Here is a 10,388-nt window from a genome sequence, read left to right as displayed (position 1 = left end):
GATTTCGGCTCCCAATGATCACAAAAAACAGAATAATCGAGAAAAACTATTATTTTGCTCATTACGTTTTGCAGGTAAACTGAAAAAATAAACTTTAAATAGGAAAAGTATTTTATATATATATATATATATATATATATATATATATATATATATATATATATAGTTGTTTTTTTTACTGTCAATTTATTTAACTTTTTTCACTGTTTTTAAGTTCAATAATTGCAGCGTCTTTCCAGAAGTCAACGAGTAGTTGTGTTAAATAATCGTGATTTCAATATTGACCGAAATAATCGTGATTCTATTTTTTTCCTTAATCGAGCAGCCCTAGAATTAAGTTCCACTTTTTCTACCACAGTAAATGGAAAAATCTGATAGACCAAATGTAGTCTTCCTAAATTGAGTGTAACAGTCTCCTCTTACAGAAGTGGTAAGCCTGGTGACCCTTTGTACATTATCTCTGCACACACATTGCTTGAGTGGGGGTGGTGCAAGATCATGGGTCAGTTTATACTTCAGGCACGTGTCTGAAAAACAGAGAAAACTGCCAAAAGGTTAATAGGTTGTTGTAAGTTTATTGGATTAGGACATTAATTAATCAACATTTCTGTAAATGCGCCAGTGTTAGCCAGTCGGCTAATTTTCAACTGTAGTCTAACGGTGCGTTCTTTTTGTCCACCGAAGTCTATCTACGAGTCGTTTTCCGGATTTACGAACCAGAAGTTGCAAAAAGAGCCTCCCCGAGGTCGTATATATACGACTCGTCAAGTCGTCTGAACTCCGAGGACCCCGAGTTCACTTTCAAAGATGACTACGTCGTGCATCACACGTAGTAAACATTGTGGTTTTCTACAATTTTAGGCACTTTTGTTGTTGTTGTAACCAAATGAAGAAGTCGTACACATAGCGCTGTATACTGCTACCTATAGACATGTCTCTACAGTCTTATTAGGAGTTAAACATAGTGCTGTATACTGCTACCTATAGACATGTCTCTACAGTCTTATTAGGAGTTAAACATAGTGCTGTATACTGCTACCTATAGACATGTCTCTACAGTCTTATTAGGAGTTAAACATAGTGCTGTATACTGCTACCTATAGACATGTCTCTACAGTCTTATTAGGAGTTAAACATAGCGCTGTATACTGCTACCTATAGACATGTCTCTACAGTCTTATTAGGAGTTAAACATAGTGCTGTATACTGCTACCTATAGACATGTCTCTACAGTCTTATTAGGAGTTAAACATAGTGCTGTATACTGCTACCTATAGACATGTCTCTACAGTCTTATTAGGAGTTAAACATAGTGCTGTATACTGCTACCTATAGACATGTCTCTACAGTCTTATTAGGAGTTAAACATAGTGCTGTATACTACTACCTATAGACATGTCTCTACAGTCTTATGGCGTTTTTCCATTACATGGTACCTGCTCGACTCGCCTCGACTCTACTCGCCTCTTAGTATCGCCTCAGCGTGGCTGGTCGTCATAGCGACTGCCGTGGGCGTGGCTTAGTAGCTTGCTTTCCCATTGACATATCCCCGACGCATTTCCTGGTTCTCCGTCTCCGTAAACAACATGATATCAAAGAGATAGTTAACTTTTACTGCTCCAGATTTCCCACCGTGGTCACATATATATGACTCTAGAGTCGCTACTCGCTGCGGAGATAATCGCCGTCACTCTCTCACTTCTCCCTCGCTCACTAGCTCCCCACACACACACATACGGCGACTCGACTTACACATGCACACACCAGCGCACCAGTATAACCATCAGGCCACTTGTATGCTACGGAGAAAGCTCTGCGTGGAGCCTGCGGCAGCAAAAAAACACTGCTGGCTAAACTATTTAAAAATGCCGTCTCTCGCTAGCAATGCAGTGATCAGTGACGCTTCTTTCCGACCAATCAGCAGCCTGCAGGGTTTCACGTCACCTTCTCGGCTCGCCTCAGCTCGCTTGAAACCTCGACTGAGCAGGTACTAAAAAAAAGTACCATTGGTGGTAGGGTACATAAGGGTTTTAACCAAGGGGGTAAGCTTCGCTTCAGAACTCAAACCTCCTATGGCGCCATTTTGATGCTACAAAGGCATCACCCCCCCGTTAGCTTTCCACTGACTCCCATTCATTTTGACTTCACTTTGACAGCGAATAACTTTACATCTGAAGCATTTAAAGACTCTATTTGTCCGTTGTTTATTTCTAAAGAAATACGACAATGTATAAAAGGCTCCATTACCTTGTAGCTCACGTTATGGCTCCGTAGCAGAACGCTTTTATAAAAATAGGCTAACGATTGGGTCATAACCACGAGACTTACTGTCACACAGTAGAGGAATTACCGTATAGTACAGGAGAAGCTCACAGGCAGTTTGGACTTACATTATCTGTTTAGGTTTAATTCCTAATGTTAACTAGCATGTTAGTGATCAGTAATTAGCCTGTGTCTATGTTATCTCCTTACATATACCTACACTCTCCGTCTCTGTAAGATTGGGAATGATTGAGATTTCTCTCGGCACAGCTACCAGAAGACTTCACACTTTCAGACAGCCGAGAGGGAGAGGGAGAGAGGACGTGATTGGTTGCTGTTGTTGCTATTTCCAGGATTCTGATTGGCTAACGTGGGCTTGAGCTTCTCGTTACACCGCAACCTACAGGTCTGGTGTGCTTTTGACGGCATATATATATATATATATATATATATATATATATATATATATATATATATATATATATATATATATATACAGTATATATACACACACATACACGGGTACGTGTAAACGAACACTTTTCTGAAAACCGAGAGGTTGAAATGTCTTATATTTATTTTATTTATTTATTTTTTTATGGCGGTACAGTGGTGGTAGTTACTTGGGTTTTTTATGTCAATAACTTTCCCAGCTTGTTTGTAAAGGGTACATAAGGGTTTTAGCGTAGTCCCACTGGCCTGGGACCATTTTGTAGAACCGTAAGATAAATGTGAGAAGATCATTGAATGCAAAACCAGTTTAGCTGAGGCTAGTGGTAACTGGTGTCTTCATATGTCTAAAATCAGCTAAACTAGCTCGGACACAATTGGAGGTCTTTATGTGTTTTATATACGCACGTCACATCCTGAAGCAGGGTTTCTCAAATGGAGGTACATGTCCCTCTAGTGGTACTCTGGAGGACTGCAGGGGTATGTGTCCCTCTAGGGGTACTCTAGAGGACTGCAAGGGTATGTGTCCCTCTAGGGGTACTCTGGAAGACTGCAGGGGATACGTGTCCCTCTAGGGGTACTCTGGAGGACTGCAGGGGGTACGTGTCCCTCTAGGGGTACTCTGGAGGACTGCAGGGGTATGTGTCCCTCTAGGGGTACTCTGGAGGACTGCAGGGGGTACGTGTCCCTCTAGGGGTACTCTGGAGGACTGCAGGGGGTATGTGTCCCTCTAAGGGTACTCTGGAGGACTGCAGGGGGTATGTGTCCCTCTAGGGGTACTCTGGAGGACTGCAGGGGTACGTGTCATTTTTAGCTAAATGTTTTTCAGTTCCAAGGCTGTAGTTACTTCTACTGGCTTTATTTCTCCAAGTTTTTGAAGTTTGTCACTTTTTTTTGAAGGTTTTGTCCTTTTGTTTTGACCTATTCTTGCCTTATTTCCTTTCTTTTTCTACTGTGTCTTTTTTTCTTCAAAGCTTTTGTCAATTTTTTTTCAAAGCTTTTGTCGCTTATTGGAATTTTGTTGTCACTTTTGTCGCCTTACTGTTGCCTTCCTTCTTTCTATTGTGTTTTTTTTAAAGTTTTTATTTCTATTTTCGACCTATTCTTGCCTTGCTTCCTTCTTTCTACCGTCTTTTTCCCAAGTTTTTGTCTTCTTTTCTCATCATCATCTAAATGTTTTCCAGATCTAAGGCTGTTGTTTAGTAAATCTATCTCCGACATCGCTGTATTCTTCCTCTTTATAGAGACTTATTTTTTTTTTTCTACCAAAAATGATTAGTGCTGGTTAGGGCGTACATGGCTTAACAAACACTGTTCATAGTGGGAACATTATTGTAAAAAAGCTTGAGAACCAGTGCTGCGAAGGACTCAGAAAGTGTAATATTCTATATTACTTCCCTAAAGTGAAGGGTCTCATGCGTCTGAAAATGTGGATTTTAAAAGTGGAAGTTGAGCATCGAAGCCTTAACCACAGAGAGTGGTAGTTACATCACATCCAGCCGTTGGGCGGACGGCACTGTGTCTCGCTCCAGTGCGGGACCATAATGTCCTTTACTGGGGGGGCTGAAACGTTGCAAAGGGGGCCTAATGAACGCTGCTGGGGAACAGGGTAAGAACATTTAGAAACCTGTTATTAGGTACTGTTTGATACGGGAGTATTTGGACTTATCCGGTGACAATTGTGTTCAGGTTTGTCTGCAACTTTGATTATTATTTTGTGTTTGTCAGGCTGCTAGAAACAGAATCGCCAACTATTGTGATAATCGATTACTTTTAAAGTCCCTTTAACCCTTGTGTTGTCTTCTGGTCGACCATGCACTTGTTGTCCTTCTGGGTCAAAATTAACACTTTTTTTTTTAAACCGTTTTAAATAGCATATTTTTGACACTTTTCTGACATTTTTGTCACTTTTTTGTCACTTTTTGCCACATTTTCAGTGCTGTTTTTCACTCACATCAACTTATTACCACTAGTTTTATACACTTTTTTTTTGGAATTCATGGTCAATATTGCGAAACAATAAATGGTCCAGTGTTGGAAACAGCTGGTTCTACCCACACAGTAAACTATAGTACACTCTGCTATGTCAGTGAGGAAATCGTTTTTGTGTGTGTGTGTGTGTGTGTGTGTGTGAGAGAGAGACACACACAGTAAACTGTAGTACACTCTGTCAGTGAGGAAATCTGTGTGTGTGTGTTTTCCATTGTTGCACATGGTCCATTAAAAAAGGGAAGTGATTGTGATGAATTTGGCCATTTCAGCTGAAATCGACGTTCTTATTTTTTGCATTTCAGCAGCCAACGCCCCTTTGTGTAAAAAGTGAACTGTTAGCAGACGTTTACGACAGTGAAAAGGTGAAGTTTAGAGGAGAGGTTGGAGGTGAACCATAACAGGAGAATACTGGATAACGGGTGTAAGAAAAATTCGGTACACTTGAGTATCGCAATATTTTATTTTGCATTACTGAGCCTAGCAGTGCCTAACAGTACCTAACAGTGCCTAGCAGTGCCTGACCTTTTGCTAGAAGCTAACAACGTAGCTATGGCTGAAGTTTGGCCTACTTTAGCATATCAACATTAGCTCACTAAGAACCTGGGAACCACAATCCCAAACTGGCAGTTTGATTTTCTGTGGACTGAATTGTTTACCTAAAGTAAACTTCTTTGACTTTCATGCACATCATGTCTGTTTTTAAATATTTAGTTTTTCTAAAAGTATACTTTAAAACAATCCCAATATATTGCCTTACGCACAGTTTTGAAACCTATTGCAATATATTGAATCGTGACCCCATGTATCGACACAGTCAGTTCATTTTTTTAAAAAATGTTAAAGACCTACCTTTTTAAGAAAGCTAACGTTATCTGCTAGCCTGCCACTAAAAACTGCCACAAGTCAACAGCAGTTACTGTTGACTTGCGCTAGCCTAGCACCAGCAAGCTCTGCAACTGGAAGGACTGGATGAAAAGGGTTGAAAACGTTCTCCACTGATCAATAACACACTGGCTAACTTGGAAATGAAAATTGTGAACCACCCCTTTAACCCAGTAAACACATCAGGGAATGTCCTTCCTTTGCCGTACCTGAAGTTGCTGCATTTTGGCTGCTGTCTGGAGATTCCTTCGTGCACAACTCGTATTCTTTCGGATGTTTTCGTACCAGATGTTGTAACAGCGGCCATGTTGTGTGTAGTTTAGGGTCCTCGCCACCACCAGACCAATCAGCATTGAACAGATTGAACATGTAGCTGGACTTGAATGGCCTTCTTTTGACTGAAAGTACTGCCAAACAACAACTTTTTCTGCTCACGAGTTCCATGTCCACTTTCTCACAGCCTACTGCACTGAACGCTCCACCTACGTAAACACCTTACCTCACGAGTTCCATGTCCACTTTCTCACAGCCTGCTGCATTGAACGCTCCACCTACGTAAACACCTTACCTCACGAGTTCCATGTCCACTTTCTCACAGCCTACTGCACTGAACGCTCCACCTACGTAAACACCTTACCTCACGAGTTCCATGTCCACTTTCTCACAGCCTGCTGCATTGAACGCTCCACCTACGTAAACACCTTACCTCACGAGTTCCATGTCCACTTTCTCACAGCCTGCCGCATTGAACGCTCCACCTACGTAAACACCTTCCCTCACCAGATCCATGTCCACTTTCTCACAGCCTACTGCATTGAACGCTCCACCTACGTAAACACCTTCCCTCACCAGATCCATGTCCACTTTCTCACAGCCTACTGCATTGAACGCTCCACCTACGTAAACACCTTCCCTCACCAGATCCATGTCCACTTTCTCACAGCCTACTGCATTGAACGCTCCACCTACGTAAACACCTTCCCTCACCAGATCCATGTCCACTTTCTCACAGCCTACTGCATTGAACGCTCCACCTACGTAAACACCTAAACCTCACCAGATCCATGTCCACTTTCTCACAGCCTACCGCATTGAACGCCCTCCACCTATGTAAACACCTCCCTCACCAGATCCATGTCCACTTTCTCACAGCCTACTGCATTGAACGCCCACCCACGTAAACACCTTCCCTCACCAGATCCATGTCCACTTTCTCACAGCCTACTGCATTGAACGCCCACCCACGTAAACACCTTCCCTCACCAGATCCATGTCCACTTTCTCACAGCCTACTGCATTGAACGCTCCACCTACGTAAACACCTAAACCTCACCAGATCCATGTCCACTTTCTCACAGCCTACCGCATTGAACGCTCCACCTATGTAAACACCTTCCCTCACCAGATCCATGTCCACTTTCTCACAGCCTACTGCATTGAACGCTCCACCTACGTAAACACCTTCCCTCACCAGATCCATGTCCACTTTCTCACAGCCTACCGCATTGAACGCTCCACCTACGTAAACACCTTCCCTCACCAGATCCATGTCCACTTTCTCACAGCCTACTGCATTGAACGCTCCACCTACGTAAACACCTTCCCTCACCAGATCCATGTCCACTTCCTCACAGCCTGCTGCATTGAACACTCCACCTACGTAAACACCTTACCTCACCAGATCCATGTCCACTTTCTCACAGTCTACTACATTGAACGCTCCACCTACATAAACACCTTCCCTCACCAGATCCATGTCCACTTTCTCACAGTCTACTGCATTGAACGCTCCACCTACGTAAACACCTTCCCTCACCAGATCCATGTCCACTTTCTCACAGTCTACTACATTGAACGCTCCACCTACATAAACACCTTCCCTCACCAGATCCATGTCCACTTTCTCACAGTCTACTACATTGAACGCTCCACCTACGTAAACCCCTTCTCTCACCAGATCCATGTCCACTTTCTCACAGCCTACTGCATTGAACGCTCCACCTACGTAAACCCCTTACCCCGTTGGGGTTCGGGATATCAAGGGAAAAACTGGTTTTAAAAAAAGACTAAGACTATATTTGTTTTCAACATCATAATATTGTCTGGATTGGCTGAGAGTTGTTGTATAACGTGCTATGTTGTTTTGTATTATTTTACTATTATTCTAATCAGTACTTTTTGTATTGTTATTTTTTCTTGTTCTTTTATGTGTATTAATATATGATATTTTTGTGAGTAATTGTGATTGCAATTACTCACGTATACGTTTTGTATGTATTGTTTGGACCCCAGGAAGACTAGCTGTCGTCTCGGCGGCGGCTAATGGGGATCCTTTTAAATAAACAAATAAACAAATAAACCTCACCAGATCCATGTCCACTTTCTCACAGCCTGCTGCATTGAACGCTCCACCTACGTAAACACCTTCCCGTAACCAACGGCGCCGAAATTATGTCGACCAGTGTAGCGCGCCGAGTGCAAGCGTAGGGTTCGGTTTGCTGAGAAAAAATTCTAAGGTTCGGCAGAAACCAGAACCCCGTCAAAAAGCCCAATATTCAGCCGAAGCCGAATCCTGGATTCTGGTAACTTTTTAACACAAACTGAAGTTTAGTTGAATCCCAGGATACATCTTTTGTTAAACCAGTACAGTGCAGTTGGAAGAGAGCTCCGAGATAGTCTCGCATTGCACAGCACTGTAGAGCAGGGATCTTCAACAGGTGGTCCGGGACCCCTAGGGGGGGTCCTCAGAGTCAATAATCAAACGTTGAATGCTGTAGAGGATGTTCTGCCTGTGTTTAGAAGTGGTGAATGTACAGCTGACAGCAACTTATTTCAACGATATAGTGCTTGGCTTAAGTTTGCAAAATGATTTTCACAAAGTGCCTGAAATCTCCCTTTACTGCTTGGTTTATATTTAACTGTAGTACTATCCAGTAAGGAAGTTCTTTGTGTACATGAACACGTACAGATCTGTCACAGAGGCTGTAGTTGTTCAGACTGAAGTTGTACAGTAGGTTTGTGTAGTTGACGAGATAGCTGTGTGTGTGTGTGTGTGTGTGTGTGTGTGTCTGTAGTGTGTGTGTGGGTGGAAGTGTGTGTGTGTGTGTGTGTCTGTGTGTGTGTGTGTGTGTGTGTCTCTCTCTCTCTGTGTCTGTGTGTCTCCCTCTGTGTGGTTGTCTCTCTCTCCGTGTGTGTGTGTGTGTGTGTGTGTGTGTGTGTGTGTGTGTGTGTGTGTGTGTGTCTCTGTGTGTGTGTGTTTCTCTGTGTTTGTGTGTCTGTGTGTCTCCCTCTGTGTGTGTGTGTGTGTGTGTGTGTGTGTCTCTCTCTCTGTGTGTGTGTCTGTATGTATCTCTCTCTGTGTGTGTGTGTGTGTGTGTGTGTGTGTGTGTGTGTGTGTGTGTGTGTGTGTGTGTGTGTGTGTGTGTGTGTGTGTGTCTCTCTCTCTCTGTCTGTGTGTCTCCCTCTGTGTGGTTGTCTCTCTCTGTGTGTGTGTGTGTGTGTGTGTGTGTGTGTGGTGTGTGTGTCTCTGTGTGTGTGTGTGTTTCTCTGTGTTTGTGTGTCTGTGTGTCTCCCTCTGTGTGTGTGTGTGTGTGTGTGTGTCTCTGTGTGTGTGTGTCTGTATGTATCTCTCTGTGTGTGTGTGTGTGTCTCTCTCTCTCTGTGTGTGTGTGTGTGTGTGTGTGTGTGTGTGTGTGTGTGTCTGTGTGTGTGTGGTCTCTGTGTGTGTGTGTCTGTATGTATCTTTCTCTGTGAGTGTGTGTGTGTGTGTCTCTGTGTGTGTGTGTGTGTGTGTGTGTGTGTGTGTGTGTGCGTCTCTCTGTGTGTGTGTGTGTGTGTGTGTGTGTGTGTGTCTCTGTGTGTGTGTGTGTGTGTGTGTGTGTGTGTGTGTCTCTGTGTGTGTGTGTGTGTGTGTTTGTGTGTGTGCGTGCGCGCGCACTGCGGCGCTTTGTCACATGTGCTGCCGTGTCACCAGGAAGTCATCGACGAACAGGAAACAGGTTGCCAATCTCCTTCCTGTTTGCCAGCCGACCTTTCTAAACCCCCTGCCTTCCCCCTCCTGTTCGTTCCACTTCTTCCTCTCTTCGTTGGCGTTTCTCTCTCTCACTTTCACCCTGTGATGACAGCGATGAGTTCAAAGAGCATTTTTTATCCATCGCACATGTTTTTAATGTAAGCCGGTAGCTAGGGATGTAAACTGTTACCGGGGCACCATACCGCTTCACATTTTCATTATCGTAAAAAGCCGGGCTTGATTACCGCACTTTACGTTCTACATACTAACGGTTGTTGCTTTTATGTGCACATTTGATTTGCTTACTTACTTAAGGTTGTGCTGATTTAAAAACCTGCACGACAGAAGACTTCAGTACAAGAAAAAAGCTCCATTACAGTCACATCCTCTGTGTCTGTCTCTTTCCCTTCATGAGTTAGAGGCAGAAAAGAAAATAAAAGGATGGAGGGTGAGAGAGGGCAAGGGACATTTACAGTTACATAAGAGAGCTTTCAGCTTTCACACACACACACACACACACACACACACACACACACACACACACACACACACACACACACACACACACACACACACACACACACACACACACACAGTCACACACACACACACACTTTAATCACATATTGATTTGGTAAATAAACAGCACCATTTGCAGCCTGTCTTTCTCACTCTATCTCTCTAATATGTCACTCTGTTTCTCTCTCAACTAGGGCTGGGCAATATGGTTGAAAACTGTATCACGATATAAGTTTTTCATATCGGTCGATATCGATAATTATTGATATTT

At 43.2% G+C, this 10,388-nt stretch overlaps 1 protein-coding gene across 3 annotated transcripts in view; it reads left to right on the top strand.

The window, feature by feature from the left end:
- Nucleotides 1–10,388, top strand: part of dennd4b (DENN/MADD domain containing 4B) — a 106,065-nt gene that overhangs the window by 29,123 nt on the left and 66,554 nt on the right. The window contains exon 1 of one of the 3 annotated variants that reach the window (XM_028581723.1): nt 4,214–4,321. The exons of the other annotated variants lie outside the window; for them this stretch is intronic. Coding sequence (XP_028437524.1) covers nt 4,257–4,321 — 65 coding nt within the window. The 5' untranslated portion in view covers nt 4,214–4,256. Of the gene's footprint in view, nt 1–4,213; nt 4,322–10,388 lie in introns of those variants that run through there. 3 annotated transcript variants of the gene reach the window in all.

The sequence above is a fragment of the Perca flavescens genome, chromosome 6 (genome assembly GCF_004354835.1).
Source record: "Perca flavescens isolate YP-PL-M2 chromosome 6, PFLA_1.0, whole genome shotgun sequence".
Lineage (NCBI taxonomy): Eukaryota > Metazoa > Chordata > Actinopteri > Perciformes > Percidae > Perca > Perca flavescens.
Note: the sequence above shows the minus strand (reverse complement) of the source record. Positions and strands in the feature narration are given on the sequence as shown.